At 40.6% G+C, this 25,421-nt stretch overlaps 1 protein-coding gene across 1 annotated transcript in view; it reads right to left on the minus strand.

The window, feature by feature from the left end:
• CLIP4 (CAP-Gly domain containing linker protein family member 4) overlaps positions 1–25,421 on the minus strand; it is a 42,152-nt gene that overhangs the window by 6,138 nt on the left and 10,593 nt on the right. The window contains exons 4-12 of the mRNA XM_026649586.1: positions 22,445–22,584; positions 21,095–21,188; positions 20,224–20,385; positions 15,928–16,046; positions 11,380–11,616; positions 9,210–9,345; positions 8,258–8,395; positions 4,254–4,340; positions 203–343 (exon numbers count right to left, since the gene is read on the minus strand). Of these exons, the coding sequence (XP_026505371.1) occupies positions 203–343; positions 4,254–4,340; positions 8,258–8,395; positions 9,210–9,345; positions 11,380–11,616; positions 15,928–16,046; positions 20,224–20,385; positions 21,095–21,188; positions 22,445–22,584 (1,254 nt within the window). The remainder of the gene's footprint in view (positions 1–202; positions 344–4,253; positions 4,341–8,257; positions 8,396–9,209; positions 9,346–11,379; positions 11,617–15,927; positions 16,047–20,223; positions 20,386–21,094; positions 21,189–22,444; positions 22,585–25,421) is intronic.

A 25,421-nucleotide genomic window follows, 5' to 3' on the forward strand; every position in this document is an offset into this window, starting at 1 on the left:
ATCGTAAAAATGTTACAAAAATACAAAACTTAAGTTTAAGGACTAACTATCTGACAAGTGCCTCCTCTAAGTTATCACCCCAAGCAGTGACAAAGTAAAAGCAAGTACATTTATACGAATATTTGACCAAACAGTTAACTGACCTGCCATCCCTATTTCCAGCCTGTGAAGGTGTTCTTTAATAATACAACAGATACAGTACCAGCACTGCTTTTAGATGAGGTAGAAGCTACTTTAGGCACTGCCTTTTTATTGCTGTTAGTTGAGTTCCATTTCTTGGGATGATTCTGTTTGCTCTCTAAAGAGGTAGTGGAAGAGGAAGAACTGCTGGATCCAAGGAAAGCTGACAGAGGTAATGCAAATAATTATCCAGAGATGGTATGCAGGAAAGGACAAGTCAACTAAAGCAAACAAGCATGTATGATACAGAAGAACCTCATTAATTTACAAAGCAAGCAAGGGAGCAACCAATTAAAAGGCAAAGTTGATACTTCACAGCACGAACTTCATCCATTTATTTTCAGACCAGTAGATTATTTTTAGGTATTTATAATACTTCTTGATGTGCTGGTAAATATTCTAGCGTACAGTTGTTAAACAAATGAAGAATCAGTAATATGAGCCCTCATCACCTCACTCTCAGTATTCAGTTTATTAAATGGTTGATGAGAAGTAGGGAAAGTGACATTTTTGTGGGCGAGTAATGGTGTGTGGACTACTGCCTAATGTATGCATTATATGCACTGTATTAATATTCAAATCCTTACGATCAAAGAAGAACGGGAGATAAATCACTTATCTCCATTTGTGAACATACTCAATAAGATTGGTCCCGTTTCAACTTTTGCTTTTAGCTCTCTCCTTTTCAGCTCTTCTTTTCTGCTCAAAAGTAACACCAGGTATGTCTGCACCTCAAGCTGGAGATATAATTCCTAGCTCATGGAGGCATACCCATGCTAGCTCTGATCATACGCGGGGCAGCTCCTGACACTGAGGCGACACACTATTTTTAGTATGTTAGCTTGATCACAGCTAGCCTGGGTATGTCTCCTCAAGCTGGAAATGATCCCACCAGCTCAAAGTGTAGATGTACCAACTGACTGTGAAGCAAGATTTTACCCTCTTTGTGCCTCAGTTTTCCGATCTATGAAGTTAGAGATAATGCTGCTTATCTGACTCTCAGGGCTGTTGTGAGAGCAGGGCTTTGGAGCTGTGCTCCGGCTCCGCTCCAGCTCCAGGCAAAAACCTGCAGCTCCACTGCTCCAGAGCTGCTCCGCGCTCCGGGCTCCGCTCCAAAGCCCTGGTTGTGAGGCTCTACTCATTCAGTGTTTGAGATCTCCACATGGTTGGTGCTAGGACAGATTCAGTATTCATATCACTATATCCTCTATCTTGGGGGGGTGGGGGAGGTAAGTCAAAAAATATGAAGTGCAACGGTTGTGAGCCAGAACACAGATTAAAGAATGGGGTACCTAAGGAAAGAGTACAAGAACCCAAAGGCTCCAAAGTTAAGATACTGGTGGTCTCAACATGAACTAAAAAAGTATAAAAATAGTGATTCTGAGCGTGCAAAAGTAACATTCCAAGTTCAAGATTTTAAAAAGTGGATGCCTAACGTCCACATTTAGGCACCCAATTAGGTAGCCCAATTTTCGAAAATGCTGAGCACCAAGCACCTGTGACTGAAGTCAGAAGTGGCTGGGTTTTCAGCACTTTTTGAAAATTAAGCCAGTTATTTAGGTGCCTCATTAGGGATATGGGTGCCTAAAGTTAGGCTCCTACATCTTGAAACCCGGTATCTAATTAGTAACTGTTCATGAACTGAAACTTTTGGGATGGAAAAAAAAAAAAAAAGTTTTTTCTCACGAAAAAATACAGTCAGTCAGATGAAGGGTAGATTTCTGTTTTGTTTTAAATAACTGTATATACTCAAAATCTTCAAAGGCAAATAGTAATATAATACATGTTCAACTTGAGAAACCTTAGGGGGGGCTGGATTTTTATAAAGTGCTGAGCACCCACCCTCTGAGAATCAGACCCCTTTGTGTTGTCTATTGAGCACCCAAAAACTGAAGCATCAGAAGTCACTAGCCAATTATAAACCTATAGATCATTAGAGACTGGATTCCAATTTAAAAAGTTAAAATAATATTTTTAAAGATTGAAAATGTTTTTGAAATGATTACATTACAGAAGACGAATCTAAAAATGCTGTTACACCGTTATAATTTGTTACTCAACGCTCAAACATACAAGTAATAAAAGGGTCAAAATTCTGGTACTTGTTGAACATAGTTCCCATTGGAATACATGCAGCCAGCAGCAGGAACACAGGGAGAAAGATCCACCAAAACTTACAAAAAGGCTGTTCTACAGATGATCTGCAACATGACGTGGTTTTCTTAGACAGAACCTAAGGCTTAGGGGCTGGGCTCCAGGGTTATACATATATCTGCCATGCCATGCTGCCCTGGCAGCGGGCCATATGACTCAGACTAAGACCTGAAGGGACCATCATGATTAAAGCTACGTTTTAGTCATGGGTATTTTTAGTAGAAGTCATGGACAGGTCACAGGCAGTAAACAAAAATTCACGGCCTGTGACCTGTCCATGACTTGTACTATATACCCCTAACTAAAATTTGAGCCAGGGGGCTGCAGATGTGGGGGGAGAGGGTGTGTGGCGGCCCAGGGGGCACTGCGGGTGCTGGGGGAGGGGCAGGCAGTGTGCAGACTGGGACTCTCACTGGTGCTGGGGGGTGAGGGTTGGCGGAGCTGGCAGGCTCCCTACCCGGCCCGCACGGGTCCCCAAAAGCGGCCGGCATGTCCCTGCAGCTCCTAAGGGGAGGGAAGGCCAGGAAGTTACTACGCACTGCTCCTGCCACGAACCCCCGGCTCCGCAGCTCCCATTGGCCGAGAACAGCAGCCAATGGGAGCTGCGGGGGTGGTGCCTGACACCCTGAGCCTCCTCCCACACCCAAACTACTACTCCTGCTGCTGGGGGGTGGGAGGCAGTGGCCCGAGACTGCCCCAGCAGCGGCCCGTGCAGCTGGCCCACAGAACCCGTGACTTCCATGACGGACACACAAATTATGATGATCTAGTCTGACCTCATGCACATCACAGGGCACAGCCTCATTCACTCACTTCAGTAATACGCCCATAGCCTCTGGCTGAGTTACTGAAGGCCTCAAATCTTGATTTGAAGACTTCAAGTTATAGCGAATACACCATTCGCTCTAGTTCAAACAAGCAAATGACCCAGACCCCACACTGCAGAGGTAGGCAAAAAAAAAAAATGAACAAACCAACCCAGGGTCTCTGACAATCTACTGGGGGTACAATTCCTTCCCGATGCCCAATATGGCGATTAGACCCCAAGCATATGGGCAAGACCCACCAGCCAGACAGGTGGGAGATAATTCTCTGTAGTAACTCAGAACCCTCCCCATCTAGTGTCCAATCTCCAGCAACTGGAGATATTTGCTACTAGCAGTCGCGATGGGCCATATGCCATTGTAAGCAAACTCATCCAGCTCAGCCTCCAAAAAAGTTCGGTTTTTTGCCCCCCGTACTCCCTTTGAAAGACCGTTCCAGAACTTCACTCCTCTGATAATTAGAAACCTTTGTTTAATTTTAAGCCTAAACTTACTGATTGCCAGTTTATATCCATTTGTTCTTGTGCCAGTATCGGACCTTAACTTAAAACAACTCCACCCCTTGCTAGCGTTTATCCACTTGGTGTATTTATAGAGAGGAATCATATCTCCCTTCAGCCTTTGTTTTGTTTGGCCTAACAAGCCAACCTCCTTGTCTCTTCTCGTAAGGTACGTTCTCCATTCCTCTGATCATCCTAGTAGTCCTTCTCTGCACCTGTTCCAGTTTGAATTCGTCTTTCTTGAACATGGGAGATCAGAAATGCACTCGCTATTCCAGATGAGGTCTCACCATTGCCTCGTATAATGGTACTAACTCTTCCCTAGCTCTACTGGGAATACCTCACTTGACTCCTCCTAGGACTGCATTAGCCTTTTTCACAATGGCATCACATTGGTCCCATTCAGATGAATCCTGCTCCTAGCAGACAGGTGTACAGGGCTGCTTGGAACTAGAATGCAGGTATACATTAGCACTGCTTTTGCAGCATATTTGAGTGCCCGTGAAGAGGGGTAGGGGAAGGAAGAGATATGCAATACTTCCTTTGCCCTACCCAGAATTGACCCAAAATGAATCAACAAAGGGAATTTAGTTACCTTCTTTACCAGGCATAATTTTCATTCCTTCTTCAGTAGCCAAAAAGGTGGATTCAGAACTGCTATCTTTTTTTGATGTAGCTAAGCCTAGGATACAAAAAAAAGAGAAAAAACAAATAGGGTCAACAAATATCCTGGCAATTAACAATTAATAATTTTACAAAAAAATCCCACATATGCAAACAGATACTGTACTGGGTTTGTAGATCACTGAAACGATGAAACCTCCAAGTCCATCATTTCAATCCAACTGTTCTACATACGTACTATAGACACTAGTAATCTTTACAGAAGAGTGTGATATCTAGTATTTAGAATGGTACTGGGAAAATAAGGATTTATGTCCTAATCCTGACTGATACTAGTTTCCTGTGTCACCACTGGCAAGCCGCAACTTCTCTGTGCTCTCTCCCATACCTCTCTTCACCCATCTGTGAAATGGGGCAAAGGTCTGCCTAATTTACAGGTTTCAGGATGCTTATTTAGTACTTGTAAAATGTGATTCTTCAAATATGAGTACTACAAAACCACAGTATTTTTATATAAAACTTCTAGTTGTAAAATAATTTACCAATCATGTTAAACCACTGACACTTAAAAACGCTCCAAAGCAATCAAGCCATATTATAAACAAATTGCTTGCCAAATGTTTATATTGAAACAATCTGAGTTAACACAAGTGAACAAAAAAATCCTTTAAAAATCACAAAATTCTGATTTCCTTAAACACACTCAAAACTGAACATTTTTGCTTTTACTATTGGAATAAGACTACCAACTGTTCAATCTATAATTTCTATGTATGCATGTATTTATACAAATCTGAGTTTCAACCCCATAACTTTTGCTTTCAAGCCTACGAAAATGGATTGAATATGCCAATATTAATCTAATTAAAGAGCCTATTACACTAAATAGCAACAATGTAATAACATATGTCTGACCTAATATTGCTGCTTAAATACATGCTTCATGGACAAGTTATTTTGTATTCATAAGTGGTTGTCTGCCACGACTAGGCAAAGAGAACAAAACCTTCCGGGCGATTTTGCTGGTACTAGTGATGAGGGCAAAGCGGACTTTTTATTTAATTATATTTATTGGCTTAGCCCAGATGATATATTATTTTGGTACTTATTTATGACTGCATTATATTTTAAGGTGTTTTATATTTCAGCCTTAAGAGTCAGACATGTGAGAACATTGTTCATGGCCAGAGATATGTTTTATAACAGAAAATCCTTGATTAGTCCCAGTACTTATTGTGATCAGGTGACCATTATTGATGAAATCTAATGGACTACTTAAAGAGCAAATATTTTTACCACAAATATCAAAAGTACAAATAAAAAAGCATTAAAAATATCTATATAGAATATTAAAAGTAAGGTTTGACAGAACTCTGCAGTCTATCTACAATGTTTATAGAAGATGTACTAATGATTTTGCATGGCCTGTAATGCAAATAACTTACTGGTGGTTAAGACATTGAAGAAATTTACTCCAGTAATGCAAGTAAACGTTTCAGAAGAAAGCTCTGTATTTGCAACTTTATCCTTTCACCCTAGCAAGTGAATCCACCAAGCACATTAAGGGTACGTCTATACTTACACGCTGGTTCGGCGGCAAGCAATCGATCTTCTGGGATCGATTTATCGCGTCTTGTCTAGACGCGATAAATCGATCCCGGAAGTGCTCGCCGTCGACGCCAGTAATCCTGCTCCGCGAGAGGAGTAGGCGGAGTCGACGGGGGAGCCTGCCTGCCGCGTGTGGACCCGCGGTAAGTACCTTTAAGTTCGAACTAAGATACTTTGACTTCAGCTACGTTATTCACGTAGCTGAAGTTGCGTATCTTAGTTCAAACTGGGGGCTTAGTATGGACCAGCCCTAAGATAAATGGGCCCTTTGGCATAAGAATATCTTACAATGGCAGCTCACTGAATATTGCTTACACATGTAAGCCCTAGTGGGTGTACCATGTATAACTTACCCTGATTTTTACTTAAAGCAAATGTCAAATTTTTGGATTTATAAAGATGGCTAGGCACAGCTGTGTCAAAAAACAGGTTCATCACAAACTGTTGTCACAAATGCATTGCCTCAGAGGAAAACAATCCTTTTCCATTTTAGTCAAGATCTTTTGAAAATAAATCATAGCTCAATCTTAACAAACAGCTGTCTTATGGCTCACAATACTCTGAGTGGACCAAACAGCCAAAATGTTTTATAGAAAGAGATAGCTTATGCCATCCATTTTACAGTTTTGCAAACAAATGTAATTATTTTACTGAAGTGTAGCATTTTATGCAATGTGTCAGTTTTTCCACATCATGTTAAACTGCCTGGATGTTAAGTTAATTGTCTAAGTTGATATGATTAGGACAAGGCATTTCAAAAAAAGATGAGCTTTGTGGAGCATGTCATTTTTCAGATCAAATCGTAACCATGCAACTTATACTATTCAAATGCCCCATTTCTAGCAAAGGTCAGACAGAGAACTTCAGAAAGTCTGAAGTATGTCAGTGTGTAGAAAATTGTAGATGTCCAATTATTTTTAATGGTCACAGAGCAGCACATGTCTACCACATAGACATGACAGCGAGAGTCAAATGACTTTTGCAAGTTATCCCAAATCACTACTAAAGAAATGTATTCCACCATCCCATCATGTAGTCTGTATATGCTGCATATTTTACAGTTAAAAAAGGAATGTTTTAGAGGATTTTAATAATTTTGTAGGAATATATGTATACCCCTCCACCTGTAAAGTCATGCTGCTTTATTATAAAGGGTCCAACTGGACAGGACTGAGAGAGAGGGGAAATTATAAAACAATACATATAATAGCATTATTTTTACATCATTTAATCAAGATCAGGGCCCATTTGTATATGCTAGGCACTGTACAAACACATAAGAGAGTCCCTGCTCCAAAGAGCTTAGAAGCTAAATTGACAAGAAAGGCAAAGGGTGGAGGAAAAGGAATATTATCTTGACTTTACAGATGGGGACCTGAGACACAGAGAGAGTAAGTGATTTGCCTAAACTAAGGTCACACAGGAGGTCTGTGACAGAGCCAGGAATTAAACCCAGATCTCCTAAGCCCCCACCCACAGACTTAAACACAAAAATATCCATCCCCTCCAGATGTATTCTTCATTTCTCAGGTGAACTAATTCATTCCTTTGACACATAATGTAGTTATTAAAATAGCTTCTAATTATTTTTGCCTGAATGGTTTTTATTGAAGAAATTGGTGTTAATACTTCTTACAATATTTTAATACTTATATACAGCTGCATATAAATTAGCATTTAAATTTGTTTTCCTCAACAGTTTGACAGCCTGCTGATCAAGTCAAATAAAATCTACGTAATTAAAGCAAAGCGATTTTAGCCATTTACAGATATCATCTCCAATCAGAAACAGCTTTAAAAGCTTCGGAGAGTGTGCGCTATGGTAAGCCTTTCCCAAACAGTATATCAATATGTAATGTTAGATCCCCTTGGTAGATTATACCACCAAAATGACCATTCACTGAGAATAGAACCTTTAGTCACTCTACAGATTCCCCTGGCTCAGCCCTAGAAAAAGACATAGCAATTGTCTTACCAGAATTGGGCAACGGTGTAACTAGTCCCGTATCTTACCTTCCAGCAATCAATGTTACATCATGCTGCAGGGGACTGTAAAAAGGCATAACACAACAGTGCTATAGTACTGTGACATACCATAGGGTAGAACATTCATTGTTACTGTGATTGAGCCATAGGGCCTGATCCTAAGCACCTGCAGTTCAAAGTTATTTCAATGTGAGTGACAGATGCTCAACACCTCTCAGCACCAACAACTTCAGTTAACGAGAAGGCATCATTAATAAATGTCATACTCCTTCCTTATTCCAAGAGGATGAATTAACTACAAGCTAGGATTTTAATATAAAGATATGCAAAATTACCGTCTGATTTTTGGAGAGACTAGCTTTATAACAAAAAAATATTTACCAGTATTCACTTTTGAAGTTATGTGCGTTACATCAATTTTCTTGGACTTGACCAAAGTAGATCGTGTGGAAGGACTTCTGACAAAATTCTTCTTGTGATCTGAAGCCTTACTTATTTTAGAAAGAGGTGCAAAGATACCTGGAGAATAAAAAAAAAAAAAAAAAGAGAGAGAGAGAGATGCATCTCTTTCTGTATGCAGTATGTAAACCAGGAGAAGCAGTAATGCAACAAAAAAAAATCTAGCTATTCTCTCTTAGGTTACTCTGTTTAACGAAGTATCTCAGTACCTCAATTAATGGATTGTTATACTCACAGCTGGTGAGGTAGGGAAGTACGATTCCTATTTTATAGATGGGAAAGTCACTTACTCTATCCTGTGCCTCAGTGCTCTGCCCAGCATCACAAAGAATGCTTGTGGCTAAGCTGGAAACAGAGGTAGAACATCCCTCAGCACAAGCTCCTGCATCATCTCACAGGTGGAAATGAAATGCCAAGCAAATTTACAACACAGACACCTCAATTTGACAAACAAAGAAGAGAGACTACATCACATTCCTTTGATGGAGAGAAATTTTAAGAAGAATATATGAATGCTCAAACGAATCTCTTTCAAAGAGGAAGGCCAAGTAAGCTATGAGAGAAAATGTCAAATAGAAAAGAAACAATTACACTATGGCTGTGAGAAAAGCCAATAACCAATGAAGATGGCAAAACTGGAAAGATACTTCATTGCAGTTTCAAGGAAGTAATCAGAAATGGCTTCTTCTGCAACACTTAGAACTGATAAAGTTAGGAGCAGTTAAAGGAATTTACAAAATAGAAAAATCTGGGACAATTTGTATTTATTGACCCACAGAGACCTCGTCTAATCGAACCAATATTTTTCCTTTTCTTTTTTTTTTAAATTATGGTTCCAAAGTATCTGTAAAACATCTAGAAAATAAAGTTATACCACATCTTGGTGCACACTTGAAGTACTGGACTTTTCCAACACTTCCGTCATTCTTTCCTTCTGGTTCATCCAGCTCTACACCAGCCCATTGCCCGCTGGCAAATTCTGTTGTGCCACAAAATCTTAATGTACCAACCTAAAGAAAAGAATTAACACAGAATGACTTTGTGAATAATAAATAAATAGCATGTCTATTAGATACTATGTAAGACAGTAAGTCATCTCCAGATCCATGATCACTATACAGATTGCCACTTTCACATTCCTCTGCCTTCCTTGAGGGCAGAGATCCTTTTCCTTCAAAAATGCCAGCCAGTATGTGTTCTAAGATATAAGAGACACGACTAAGTCACCTGAGATTGAACAAAAGCAGCATTTTTTGGCAGTTATCACAATAGAAAGAAGTCACAAACAAGATGTACCATTAGACAATGACATCACTTCAGCAAAGTACTTCAGTGCATGTCTTACTAAGCAGGTTCATTCATTTTGACTTCAAAGGGTAACTCACCTGCTTAAAGTTAGGCGCATGCTTAAGTATCCTGAAGAATACAGGCCTCTACCGGATGCAGAAGGCATGACTGAGGCCCAGGCCCACCCTCACGGGGAGGGAGAGTGCTTTAGTGCAATGTCAAAATAAAAACTAGTATTCTATGTATGTAACTGAAATAAGTAAAAATTTCTTTCTTCTTGTTCTGAGCTTTTATTGACTCGCAGCTTGAGTATTTTTGATGGCTGTTATTTTCTTCTTCGCTTTCATTGTGTAATGGTTTCTGGCTAAACAACTTTCATATGTTAATTATCTTGTCAGAACAAGCAGTTTCTTGTATATATTTCAGTTAGCATGCCTTTTGTATAGCTAATGATTGTGTCACCTTTCCTGACCCAATTTCAACAACATATCAAATGCAAATTCAAAATGGAAGCTGCTTCATACACTGCGAGGGAAAGTTTTTGAATTGAAAAGAACAAATTATAAATCTAAAGTTAATATAATAAAAATTAGAAAAATCAAATATGCAAGTACTGTTGTCACAGGTGTATGAAAAACCCAAATGCTGAATTCTGCTCTTATAAATAGATTTTTCTGCAAAGTTTGCATGTGTGCTTATGGCAATCTTTAAAACAATCCTATAGCTTTTAAATCATTTCTAAGTCCTTCCTACCTACAAGAAGAGGAAAAAAGTATATGACTTCATATATACCAGGGGTAGGCAACCTATGGCACGCATGCCAAAGGTGGCATGCGAGCTGATTTTCATTGGCACTCACACTGCCCGAGTCCTGGCCACCGGTCCGGGGGGCTCTGAATTTAATTTAATTTTAAATGAAGCTTCTTAAACATTTTGAAACCTTATATACCTAAACTATTGTTGTATGTAAAGTAAATATTATAGACTTATAGAAAGAGACCTTCTAAAAAAGTTAAAATGTATTATTGGCACGCAAAACCTTAAATTAGAGTGAATAAATGAAGACTTGGCACACCACTTCTGAAAGGTTGCCGACCCCTGATATATACCAATATAGTTACCAATAGAACAACACTTTTCCAAACTTCTCTAGTTTAAAGCAATTAAAATTTGAGCTGCAGTTATTTAACTAAAGTTCTCATTGCTCCCTAGATTATATTGCTACCTCTATAACACGGTAGTGTTTCCTCAAAGGAGATGTTAGCTGCATTGCACCAATGAAATTAAATAACTAATGGCTAAGCAGAATTAAACGTACCTTTTACCTGTTTCTGGAATGGAAACTAGATTAATTCTACAGAATATAAATTCCTGTCACAAGAGCCTGCAAATGGTATTTGTGAGCCCTGGCAGCATTTTGGATCCACACTCTATAAAGTCTAAGACTCACTTATTTATTATGATGGACTGTTAAGGAAGGGTTTGCAGGTACAAAATACAGATTTTGCCTGCCAAAACCTGCTTTTCACAACAGTGAAAAAGTTTCACTACTACATAAGCTTTCAGCTTCTCATGAGGGGATTTTCCTTTCCACCTGTTTTCCAGCAATAGAAATAACTTCTCATCTCTATTGTCATCCGTATTTCATACCTTCCAGAAGTTATTTTACATTTACAGATAAGAAATCATTTTCAAGCATACTACAAATGCCCAATTCACAGGAGATTACTTGTGCAGTTTCAAATTTACTCACTTACCTTTTGTCCTGCGATAACAACACGATCTCCCAGTTTCAAGCCAAGTGACATAAGCATGGCCTTGCCAGTGACATGATCATAGTTTGGAAGCATGGCCTTTGAGATGTCACATGACAGAGGCACTGCATCCAACAGCATCTGCTTGATTTCTTTTGCACTTGCTGCAGCATCTGCCATCTCCAATGGCATATCTACTGGATCAGGAACCACGTCTGCTGGAATCTGTCCTTTGTCATTCTACATAAACAAGGTAGAATAATGAAAAGACTTAACATAAAGACAGGCCAAAACTTGGCTGTGCAGAAGTAGTGTCCATTTATAAGATTTAAAATCCCCTTGCTACCTTTTTTTGTTGTTGTTGTTAGTAACCAGCAGCCAAAATTTTCAAACATGTATATATAATAATATAAAATAAGCATTTGACGGAGACAAAATACAGCATTTTAAAGTGCATGTTATGAAGGACTAAGAAAATAGACTGCAATGATCTGAAAGTTTCCATACCATCATTGGCACACAAACTAAGGATTCTCCAAGTGGCCTTAATACAATTTATATTTGCTTGTTGAAAAAGAATTATATTCTATATAATCCCTGGAACTAGTTGACCAAGAGCAGCCCACTGAAAAGCTACTAGCTGGCAATGGCTATGATATGGTGAGCCAAACCATGGTCTATGCTACAATTTTTGACAAGGTTTTTAACTAGGTTGTGCTATGCTTGGCTCTAGCATGGCTTGTGTCTGCTCACAACACTGGATGCCTAGTATTTGGTTAGTAACTAGGGCGCTAACAATGCTTCATTCTCAGTGCCTAAGTTGCCACATCGTTGTAGCCCAGTTTACTGGTCCTCCTGTCTCTCAGTTATGTGCTAGTGCATCCCAAAGTACACTGTCCAGATGCTGCATGCATGCATCCTGAAAACTTTATTTCAAGACAATATAAAACAGCTACCTAGACTTTCCCAGAAGACAGGATACAAAGACTGTTAGACAGCATGGTAGCTGCAGCAGACACAAACAAAAGGTTGCCATGGCTGTATGTGAAAAAAGCTGCCTCATGGACAATTTAGCTATGCTTGTTGTAATCAAGGTCAGATTATTATTTAGCATTTATATTATGATAGCATCTAAAGGATAACAGGTTGAGATCCAGGTTGAGGCCCACTGTAAAAAAACATGATAAATGACAGTCCCCAAAGTGCAAATGAGAGCTGTACTTTAGTATTGACAGGCCTTAGAAGACAGACATTCTATGTGTGGAAAAACATTGACGCTCTTAGTCTAGCTCCTAATGGACAGTGCAATCCAAGTACATACACTAACAACTGATGGAGCATGAAGATTGACGCACAATGCAATTTTTAAAATGAGCAAATCAAACACTTCTAGAAGCATTTACAATTCAGACTGTTAAAGGTTTAAAACTGGCTCTCTCATTCAGTATCAGCATGGCAGCTACAAGGAACATGCAAGTTTGGATACTGTGATGGAAGATCTTATGGAATTATTTTAAAATAATACAATAAGCTCTTTCATTTTCTCTCTTTAGTAACATGGTCCAGGCACACCCACAATTTGTCACAGACCGATTGTTTTTAGCAGAACAGCTGTAGGAGGAAAACATGCAAGAGCTTGTGGAAGATCATTAAATATGATAGGTGTGGCAAAATCTCTCCTTTTTTCCAGGGATCACTAGTTGAGGAGGTACCCATTAAACTGTTTTGAAGCCATACAACTGGATGTATAAAGGCAAACAAGGCACTATTTTTAGTGAACATATTGATAATTATAACCAAAATCCCACATTTTAATATTTCCATAACTCCAAATCTTTTCTTTCTTAGGAGCCTCTATAGCAGAAGCCACCCTTGTTTCCTTCAGAACAAAGTCAGAGTTACTAATCTGCAATATGTGAGATTCAGGTTCAGCATCCACCACAAGACTCTTTCCCCATGCACAAGTGGCATTCAGATCTGTCAGAGAGACTGTGTTTGGGCTCATGTGATTAGGGCAAGACTATTAATACACAGCATTTGTGATGATCTTAGGTTGCATTCCTATGTTTCTGAACAGAGGTACAGCTGTGTGATAATGGCTACTTTAAGGGACAAAGGAGCACTAACCAATAAAAAGACAGGCATTCATACAGTAATGGGAAAATTTGAGGAATGTGGCTAAACTGACTTTTAGACAGAACTGGATCTTGCGGATACAGACTAACACGGCTGCTACTCTGGATCTTGACAGAAATCTAGGGTTGGATACATAACAGATCACAACTGCCACAAAAGGAAAATCTTCCAAAATTAATTACCAGCGACTTTCAGGCAGTACCACTCAATGTAATACATTTTCACCTGACCAAAACCCAGGACTGGTTGTTACTCTTTTGTGTGTGTGGCTATTTTTCTTAAATGTAGAGAGACAAGGTAGGTCTGCTGGTGAGAGAGACAAACTTTTGAGCTTACACAGAGCTCTTCTTCGGGACTGGTAAATGTATTCAGTGGGTAAGTCTATGCTGCAATTAAAAACCCATGGCTGGCTCGTGTCAGTTGACTCAGGCTCACGGGGCGCAGGCTAAGGGGCTGTTCAATTATGGGATAGTATAGACATTGGGGCACACAGTTACCTGAGCCCTGCAAGCCAAGTCAGGTGATACGGGCCAGCCATGGGTTTTTTAATTGCAGTGTAGGTATATGCAGAGTGTCACCTTGTGTTTAGCTGTGAAAGATTATTTAGCATAAGCAGTTATACGCATCTTACAAAGAACCTTACAAGGGACCATTCAAAGTGAGGTGGCCAGTTAACACCTCTCCAATCACAGTGGGAAAGGAAGAAAAAGAAAAGCTGGGGGAGAGGACGTTGTTATAGATTGTTGTAAAAAGCCATGAATTCAATGTATGTATTTAGTTCATGATTTTTAGTATCTAGCAAAATTACAAATTTAAATTCCCAGACTCATCCTTTGACGGTGTTATGCAGGTTTCCTTTGAGGATGAGAACAGAGAACTCAGATAATCACACACCCCAGCTTTTCCCCCTCCCTCATTTCCTCCTTATGACTGGAGAGGTGTTAACTGGACACTTCACCTTGAATGGTCCCTTGAAATATGTGTTTACTACTTATGCTAAACAATCTGTTCAGCCTTGTATTCAGAGTGTCACAGCTAACTACACTTCCCAGACCAGAAGGAGAGCTCTGCGTAAACATGACTCTCTCATCAACCACCTTGTCTTTCTTACATCCTGGGACCAACAGGGCTACAACACCACTGCATACAAGTTTTCTTAAATGACAGTCAATTAAAATGATGTTTAAAAAACAGTGAACAGTACAGAGTTTGAGCATAGAAGTTTCTGGTTATCAGGGAATAACGTACAGATTATCAAGGGGTGCGAAGTTCAGTTTAAGATCAGGTGGCGTAAGGAATACATAATCTGCAATATCCCTGATTGGGGGTAAAAGGTTGACGGGTCAAAGTACAGACATTGAGATATGAGGGTATGATATTCATGTAATAGCTATGTTCGGGTGTGGAGTATAATGAGTGGATACGATGATGAGGATGAGTTGACCCTCATTTGGTGAGATTTAATGTTCAGGGAGTTTATGGTTCCAGTTCATATGGCCCAACGGATAAAGTCTCTCAGTCCCTTTCTTGTAGTCGAAGACACTACACTCTTGAATGAACTCACACAGGAAAATCACAAAAGACAAAAAATCCCTTACACCTATGGACCACCACTTTTCACAAGTGATCACTGCATATCTGACCTTTCAACGCTCATCCCTAAAGAAAATCTGTCCAACAACTTCAAAAGGCAAGCCAGGAAACTTAAATTCATAACACTGCTAGACACTAAAACCAAGGACATGGCTCATTACAACAACCTAACACACACCAGCCTGCTAACCCTCAATGGCCCACATCAAACCCCTTTGCATAAACAATCTAACCCTTATTGCCCACTCTATGGGCTTGTCTACATTACCCGCTGGATCAACAGGCAGCAATTGATCCAGCAGGGGTCAATTTATCGCGTCTAGTCTAGCCACGATAAATCTATCACCGAGTGCTCTCCCGTCGACTCCGGTACTCCACCTGGGCGAGAGGCGCAGGCGGAGTCGACGGGAGAGCGTCAGCCGTCGACTTACTGCAGTGAAGACACTACAGTAAGTAGCTCTAAGTACGTAGACTTCAGCTACATTATTCATGTAGCTGAAGTTGCGTAACTTAGATCAATCCCCCTCCCCCACACCAGTGTAGACCAGGCCTATTTCAAGGGACCTCCTAACGTTACCCATTATGCTTAACTGTGTCCCAACTTGTATTTAGCACAGAAACGCTGATTTCTTTCCCCAGACATTAAGAACTCTGGGTAGTTTTGAAAGCTTGAACCTTTCGCCAACAGAAGTTGATCCAATAAAAGATATCTTTGCTACCTCGTCTCTCTCATATCCTGAGACCAACCTGGCTACAGCTACATTAAACAGTCAAAATAATTACTTTTCATCCTTTTGATTCATCTGAAATCTTTCACCTTACCCTAAAGGCAGGATTCGCTCCATGTTCCAGTAAACACTTCACTGCTGCAGTACACAAGTTAAACGCAGCAATATGCAAAGCTGTTCCAAAATCAAAGTCACTGCAGGTGGCATCCACATCTGCAATTAAACATCACATGAGTGAGAATGGAAGAGGTGTTACTTGAAACATTTCAACATATAAATTATCTGTAACCCAGATGCTAGTTACATATATAGACACACACATATATATATTCTTTACAAACTCCCATCTTCTACCTTAGTTACCTCCTGTCATTGCAGAATGCTAACTAATAATAGCTAAATAGCAGATAGCATCTAAGACTGAGCATTCTGGGTAAGTAACAAGATGCTTGTACATTTATATTTCTATTTGTTGGTTAAACATGTAAAAACTTTGAAAAAGGTGTATTTTCCACACAACTGTGTTCTTTTTTATTGGGCAAACACTGATTGCACCCCCGCTTCCCGTATTTACTTCATAAAAAGCAAATGAATTAGTGATAATAAAGGGTCTTAGATTGACAGTTTTCAGAATGAAATGTTATAATCCAATCAAGAATGGGTACCGTATAATACAAATTCCCCCAGATTACCCCAATGTGCCTCAACCTCCTTTTGGAGCAATTACTTTTAGCTGATAGAAAAGAGTTCAGTCTCAATAGCCAAGCAATCTTTGGCATCAACACTGAGGCTAACAAAATGGGTGCCAGTTCAGGATGTCGACATTTGTCCACAACTCCAACTCATTTCACATACGGTACCAAGCAACCTTCATGTGACTTTCAGATGTTACTAACCTAGTTCAAATTTGAACCAGTGGCCACGAAAATGGACACAGAACCTTTCAACTCTGAGCTATCTAACTTCAGAAAGGTTGTCTACATGGCATATCAAAGCACACCAGTGCTCTAATGTGTTGCATTCTAACTGCCCCATGTAGACCCTGCTGGCATACTTTAAAAAGTATCTATTTTGCGTTAACATAGTCCTGTTTGAAATGGGACTACACCAATGTGAACTAGGTACCTTTATATATAAGCCTGAAATTACTATTATCAGTAAAATATCTAAGATAATCCATCTATAAAACCAGGCAAATTTGCATGCCTAGTTAGGCTACCAACCAGACATTTCCACGTCCGTATATGGCCTGATTTTCAGAAGTGCTGAATACAGACATCACCAACTAAAGTCAATGAGAGTTACAGGTGTTCGGCACCTCTGAAAATCCAGTCTTTTTTTTTTTAATGAAAGCCTTCAAATATATTTATCAGACCACCATCATGTCCTCAAATCTTAGTCACACACTTTGAGATTATTAGCATTACCCCTTTTTTGCATTTTACATAGACTTTGTAAATTTGCACAACATACACCTCTACCCTGATATAACGCTGTCCTCGGGAGCCAAAAAATCTTACCGCGTTATAGGGGAAACCGCGTTATATCGAACTTGCTTTGATCCGCCGGAGTGCGCAGCCCCGCCCCCCGGAGTACTGCTTTACCGCGTTATATCCGAATTCGTGTTATATCGGGTCACGTTATATCGGGGTAGAGGTGTATATGAAAACAAAAGCACATAGACAAAACCTGGAGGCATGTTTACACACATTTCCAGCTTAACTAGGTGGCCTGTATAATTACGTGGGAACTATCTGAAGGGAAAGAAATATGCAGCAATACAGTTTGTTGTGAATGATGTATATGGGATTATATACCAGAAGCATGACACACAAAAACATTATTTCATTCCCAAGGAATGAAAGAGTTCTCATATCTGAATATGTTTGCCAATTTGAGGATAAACCAGTTCTCTATATAGGTTCACTCTAAAATTCTTAGAATTGAGATTATAATATGAAGGCATGCAGGGCATTTTACTGCTGCAGTAAATCAAGCTCATGTGGTAACTGGTTCTTCTTTGGAAGAGTGTCTCTAAATTCATGCCATACTCATTACACCTTTTGCTTGAAAGGTTAGGTAAATCTTGTGACTTTTTTTTCCAGAACAGTATGGACCCCTCCAAGGTACACTTGGGTCCCTCCACACAGCTCACTGCAAACCAAAAAAAACTATGTTTTGTTTGTACATGCATACTTGTTTCTCCACAAGATCTGAAATGAAATATCAACCACATTCTTATGGAACAGTCTGCCCAATTAAGTCTTGTTCCCCAAATGTTAAGAGTATCTCTTACACTAATCCAAACCTCCTGACACATTAAGTCAACTAATAGAAACTGTGCCAGGCAGATTGTTTTATAAACATCTTAGGGCAATCACATTTTTCTTAGGTTGTGGGTGTTACGCATATGGGAGCTGATGAGGGGCATGTCATTTGCCCAGATACCTTTTCTTTGATGTCTGGACAAAACCCTGCCCTTCCTTGGAGCAGCTGTGCATGAGAACTGAACAAGTACGAGGCCAGGTGTTTGGCACAAGAGCCATTCTGCTGCTGCAAGTCATGAAGAGAGAGGGGGAGGGTGGCTGTTGCAACATGATGTTGACTGCTTTTCTGAACATGAGCAATAGTGGTTTGTCTCTTGTTGCTGGCTACAGTTTGTTGCCCCTAGACTCTCAGGAAATATGGTGCATTAGAAGGGAGAATTCTGGCTAGCGTTCGAGCACTGTGGAAAGATCCAGGCTTTCCTCGAGCGGTGACAGGGATTCAAAGGGAAAGGAGCTCACTACAACACCAGAATCCAGGACTTTGCCTTTTAATTGTACCCCTAGATATGAGCGCCCGCCCACCCTCCATTTGTTTTTGAGAGATGCTAAAGCAGTCACTAGCACCTATGCTTATGGATGAATACTCTGACAATTCCTTATGCAAGATCTGGTAAACAAACCCTGTGCGTCTACATGACGTTTTTAGACATAAAATGGGGTATTAAGTTGTCAATATTTATAAAAGGACATCTTTTCAGTTCTAAAAATGAAGTCTTTTTAATTACCGCTAGTTAAAAAGAGGCATCTGACAACTCTACAAGACAGCACAACCAGAAGAATGTTTATTTAGTACAATGCACAAACTGTTTATTGGTGTAGATATTCATGCAGATTAGGAACACAGTAATATTGGCTTCTGCTTCAGAAACCAGTGTCAGTTACCTTTTGCATTAATATACTGGGTTAGACTTTGATTATTAATTTATACTATTATTTGCAGAACTTTAAATGCATTTATAACTACCAGTGGGGTCTCCCATCCCAATCTGTACCCATTTTATTATCTCAGATATGACACTTTAGTTGCTTCATTTTTAAATGGGCGGTGGAGGTGAGACATATGAACACGTCAATAGCAGCTCCAATTGCTACCAGCATGCATCTTTTTCACCTTCTGTTATGTACTCGAGAACTGATCTACCCCATAGCCTGCTTCTTCCTTTCTGAGTCTGCCTCTTGATCATAAGGGCACCCTCAGAAAGCCTGAGATTTCACAAATAGAACAGTTGTGCTTGTTTCTTCACATCTGCTCTTTCACTCTGTCAGCAAAAGTTTAGAGGTAAGTAAACTGACGTTATATTACCCTCCCCCCCGCTACCATTCCCTCACTTCCCATTCACTATTTATGAAGTCTGATGCCATCATACTCCCTCTTCTTTAAAAACAACCTGGCCTATGCACTACAGCATAAACTCAGTTCAGAGGAAAGAGTCCAGCGGAGGGCAACAAAAGTGATTAGGGGTCTGGAGTGCATGACTTATGAGGAGAGGCTGAGGGAACTGGGATTGTTTAGTCTCCACAAGAGAAGAATGAGGGGGGATTTGATAGCAGCCTTCAACTACCTGAAGCGGGGTTCCAAAGAGGATGGAGCTCAGCTGTTCTCAGTGGTGGCAGATGACAGAACAAGGAGCAATGGTCTCAAGTTGCAGTGGGGGAGGTCTAGGTTGGATATTAGGAAAAACTATTTCACTAGGAGAGTGGTGAAGCACTGGAATGCGTTACCTAGGGAGGTGGTGGAGGCTCCTTCCTTGGAGGTTTTTAAGGCCCGGCTTGACAAAGCCCTGGCTGGGATGATTTAGTTGGGAATTGGTCCTGCTTTGAGCAGGGGGTTGGACTAGATGACCTCCTGAGGTCCCTTCCAACCCTGATATTCTATGATTCTATGATTCAGAGAAAATGGACCAAAAAAGCAAACTAAAGAGAATGAGAAATTACTTTAAAAAAAATTATGGGAAAGTGCAGCTTTCATCTATGCCTACACAACCCCATTTACTGGATGGGTCAGTTAACTGAAGGGCAGAATGGCATATTATCTAAGAAAACTGATACTTGATAATACTTACCTTTGGGCTTTGCATTTTTCAAAATAACTCTAATAAGTTCTGGAACATCAAAGTAGGCAGCATAATGCAAAGCATTCATATTTGTCCAGCGACTACGCAAACTGGTATCTGCACCCAGATCAATAAGGTGAGAGGCGAATTTGGCAGCCGTCTCAACATCACCTGCAAAGCAGATTTTTTTTTAAAAGTTGTTTTAAATGTTAGTTAAGAGTTTAACAGTGTGGTATAAATATACCAGCCTAGATATCACATATAATGCATTAGAAAACCTTTGTGTTCCAAATTATGGCTACACAGAGCAAAGCCTATAGAAAGACATTTTGCTACAAAAAGGCTCTCTTGAGAATTAGGCATCAGAGACAGGTCAGGGAGGTGGTGGAGTGAGGCTCCACAATGCCTAATTTTCAGACCTTCTGCCAGCAAAGTTAAAGCTCCATCATCCAACCCACCTCCTTTTGCTGGAGCAGAGTGGACAACTGGGTTCAGTATCAGTGTAAAAAGGTACTTTGATAAAAGCCAACAGGAGTCAACAAGAAAGAGAGGGCTAAATGCACTCTTATTTCCTATAAATGTACATGAAATGCAACCAAAAATTCTTTTTCTCTCCCAAGGAGCCTGAGATTTCAATATTACCAAGCGAGAAACCGCTCGGTTATGTTTAGTTTTTTTAATTGGTATTAATACATAAAATAATTTCTGCATCATCCCTTCTAACAGCCATTAAGGCACTATACAAATAAAATGTTTACAAGAGTTAAGGCTAAGCACTAGCAAATTTACTATAAGGAACAATTTTCAAACGGAAGAGGGGTAGACTCTGATTTATCAAGGCAAACAGTTCCATTTCTAATTTCTATTTTTCTTTACTCACCAATACCATGAGCCCCTGACTTGCAGGTGTAATGTAAGAGAGTCATATCAGTCAGTCCATCTCTATCATTCACACTGCAGCCTCTCTTAATGATCTGCAGAAAAACAGCACATGACTGGAGTAATTATTGAATAAATTCTGCTTTCACACATAGACTTATGCATTTGTTGCAGTGGAGACTAGCAAAGCAGTTTGCTAAGGTGCATTACCAGTGCAATGTACAGTACAACCTCAGAGTTACAAACACCAGAGTTACAAATTGACCAGTCAACCACACATCTCATTTGGAACCGCAAGTACCCAATCAGGCAGCTGAGACCAAAAAAAAAAAAAAAAGAAAAAATAATATACAGCACAGTACTGTGTTAAATGTAAACTACTAAAAAAAATACAAGGAAAGTTTAAAAAAAGAGATTTGACAAGGTAAGGAAACTTTCTGTGCTTGTTTCATTTAAATTAAGATGGTTAAAAGCAGCATTTTTCTTCTGCATAATAAAGTTTCAAAGCTCTATTAAGTCAACATTCAATTGTAAACTTTTGAAAGAACAACCATAACGTTTTGTTCAAAGTTACAAACAACCTCCATTCCCGAGGTGTTCGTAACTCTGAGGTTCTACTGTAGTTATACATAACTCAGCAAAATGGATACTTAGTCATTTGTATCTATCATTATTAACCTTCAGTGCTTACAGGTTTTATATCCTTTTTCCATCATTAGCACCAGCTTGGCTTTAATGCATTGAAGAGTTAACTGTTCCAGTTCAGATGCAATGCATCCCAGGAAAACTAAATCTGTTTAAAACACTAATTTTGCTTCCTCACCCACATTTTAATCCTTTGGTCCCCCAGTACCCTGATAAAACCTGTAGTTACGATGCTGTACTAAGAATGCATGCTGGACTATCTGGAAAAGCCTACACAACCTGATGAAATAAGGAAAAAGACTTCAGCTTCCAAGTGACTTAGTTGCTTTTGCAAGTCCCACCTTTGTCAGAATTTTAAAAGTTACTGTAAACAGAAAAGTGGAAGATGGGAAATCCTAATCATTTTAGTTCCAAAAAGAACTTCTCTATTTGTTTCTTCAACCCATACTTGCTTCCTTCTCACAATTTTCTTGAATAGTTATATACTGATCTTCCTTCTCTTTCACAAAGATAGCTGAATGTCGCCTCTACTGTATTGGTGCCTGTATCACTGTTATACTGGTCAGTAGCTATGTGCTATAAGGCAAAAACAATCTCTTGAACCTATTATTTCGGCTATTGAATAAGATCAGTTCTGATCATTATCAACACTATACCATTTTTCTTTAACACTGAAACTGTTCAGGAATTCTCCTTCATTCCTCACCTCATTTCCAATTATATCGATGTTCTGCTGGACCTGTGGAACCCATTGCCGTAAGATGGCGAACAATTCAGAGACTGATGTTTTAGGGTTGAAAAGAATTTCTTGGCATGCTGCATCATTAGGATCAAAGAAGGAGAACTCTGGTTTTTAAGAAAAGATTTGGAGTATTATATGCAAATTTGGGTATTAAAATGCTTCAACAATGCATCTACTTTTCAAAACTTTTTTGAGGCAAGAAGTAGGGAGGAGATGCACAGATCTGAAATTCAGAATCACAAGCAAATTCAGCATCTTCACTTAACTTTTTATCTTTTCTTCTCATTGAGGCCTTATCTACACTTTGCGAAAGCCATGATTCAGCAATCAGTATAGCTGTATTGGTGCTCTGGGGCTGAGTTTTAAGTTTAGATAAGGACATGTAAGTGTTTGCAACAATTATGCTAACAGAAATTTACCCATGCTTCAGGCTGGTCACAGACTGCTGAATCAAAGCTATTCTTGAGCGCAGACAAGCCCTTAGTAGATTCAATTACAGTGATGGAACTTGCACTTGCTTACTCAACGTTATGAACCTGCCCCTCCCTCCCCAAAAAAATAATATCACAGAAAAACCATGCACACTTATACATGACATCCAGGAGAACAGAAATAAAGAATAATCAGGATAATAAGGGAAAGGCATTCACTACAACCCAAAATGCAGGCATCAAAGATACAGCCTTCCAGATTAAAAACCTATGTATGTCCCCGACCCACACAAGGTAGTATGCTGTGTATTAGTGAAAATTTTTAAACCCTGAAAATAAGAATTTGGATAGCTATGATTATTTGCAGGAGGAATGGAAGCTAGATGTGTCTTACTCAGCCAGTGATTGGAAACTGGAAATCACTGAACTTTTATCACCCCAAAGGCTACTATGGTGCTGCCTTCTAAAAGGTTTATAATGAATGCACAAAATGTCAACTTGTCTTGCATCAGTTGCAGATACAGGGCTAGCTGGACAGAGATATTACTCTGAGGGCTGGTCTACACTGCCGCGCTAGTTCGGCGGCTGGGCATCGAAGTTCCGAGTTCGATTTATCGCGTCTGGTCTGGACGCGATAAATCGAACCAGGAAGTGATCCCCGTCGACTGCGGTACTCCAGCTCAACGAGAGGAGTACCGCGGAGTCGACGGGGAGCCTGCCTGCCGCGTGTGGACCGCGTCTGAACCGCGGTAAGTTCGAAGTAAGGTATGTCGAATTCAGCGACGTTATTCACGTAGCTGAATTTGCGTACCTTACTTCGACTTGGGGGGTAAGTGTAGACCAAGCCTGAGTAAATATAGGTCTCAGACTTCTGGGACAGGGCTGAGAGCATGACACTGGAGGAGTTGAGATGGTATAAACTACCTCTGGATGCATCGCCACGACTTTTCCCCAAAAAAGTGAGACTCACCACAACTTCAATTGGGTCAAGAGATAAAGCAAATGAGGAGCGCACACATCAATATTCTAAAGCTTCTTTCATCACGTCCCCTTGACTCCAAAGGGCAGAAAACAGTGTAGAGCTTCAAAGCTACTTATCACTTAGCAATTCTAATTCAAATCCAAATTCTGTCAAAAATCTCAACTCTCAGCACCACTCAAGCCTTGCTTCTTAACACAAGCCACCCTGCACCAACAAATCATATAGCTTTGGGAATAAGTAGAACATACCCATTACATTTATCCTCTTTCTAGGCCCAAGAAAATCTCATGCTGAAAGCTATCACAGCAAGTCACAAGCAGACAGTGGCCTAGCCATGATTATCTCCCATGCATCTCCTCCAGATCTCTAAACTGCTAGGAAGTTGTTTCTCTATTATGTACTGGAAGGCAACTTTTTAATATACCATAACAACCATTTGGATAAAAAACAAAAAACTATAGTATCCCAAACAAATACTGAGGAGAGAAACTAATAAAAAGCATATACCAGTTCACCAACTATGATATCCATACCAGTACACAGTAAAAGGTTTTATAAACCTGACAGATAAACAGTACAACCACCACCATACACAGGAAGAAAGGATCTGATAGGAGGCTAAAAAAGCAGATCCAATACCCTTGGTTCTTACCCAGTACCTGCTCTCTCAAGGCGCACACACATTGCTGAAGCTAAGCTCCAGATACCATTAAGAGGTAATCAGAGAGAGTACCCAGGCTGAGCAGCAATAACTACCATTTTGGTATGGTTATGGTTAAACAGGTGACTGTAAAATGGCATCTTTGTACTCATCACAGAGGCTACATAATCTAATGGCTAAAGCATGGGATTGCAAGTCAACAGGGCTGGGTTTCTCTACTACACCTCTACCGCGATATAACGCAACCCGATATAACATGGGTTTGCAGAAAATGCAGTAAAGCAGCGCTCTGGGGGGCGGGGCTGTGCGCTCTGGGGGGTCAGCGTGTCTGGCTCCGACACGCGGCTCTGGGTGGCGTGTTAAGGGTGGGAGGCGGGCAGGAGGTGGGTGGGCAAGCGGGGTGAGGAGGCGAATGGGGAGTGGCAGGCAGGAGGGAGGTGAGGAGGCAGGCGGGCGGGAAGACGGCTAGGAGAGCGGCGGGCGGGCGGACGCAGGGAGACGTGCCAGACAGACGATGAGGAGACTAGCGGGGAGGCGAGTGACGGGCAGGTGGCGGGTAGGTGGGGTGAGGACACGAGCGGCGGCCGGGAGCGCTGTGCGGACAGTGAGGAGACTAGCGGGGAGGCTGATTTGTCCCGGGCCCCGCACCCCTCTAGGGACGGCTCCGACACACTGCTCTGAGCGGCGTGTTAAGGGTGCCGGGCTGGGGCATTGGATAAGGGGCAGAGGGTCTCGGGAGGCGGTTAGGGGACAAGGAGCGGGGGCGGGTTGGATGGGTCGGGGGTTCTGAGGGGTCAGTCAGGGGGCGGGAAATAGGTGGGGGTCGGATGGGGGCGAGGCCAGGATGTTTGGGGAGGTACAGCCTTC

Source organism: Terrapene carolina, unplaced genomic scaffold (genome assembly GCF_002925995.2).
Source record: "Terrapene carolina triunguis isolate 2854851 unplaced genomic scaffold, T_m_triunguis-2.0 Scaffold85, whole genome shotgun sequence".
NCBI lineage: Eukaryota > Metazoa > Chordata > Testudines > Emydidae > Terrapene > Terrapene triunguis.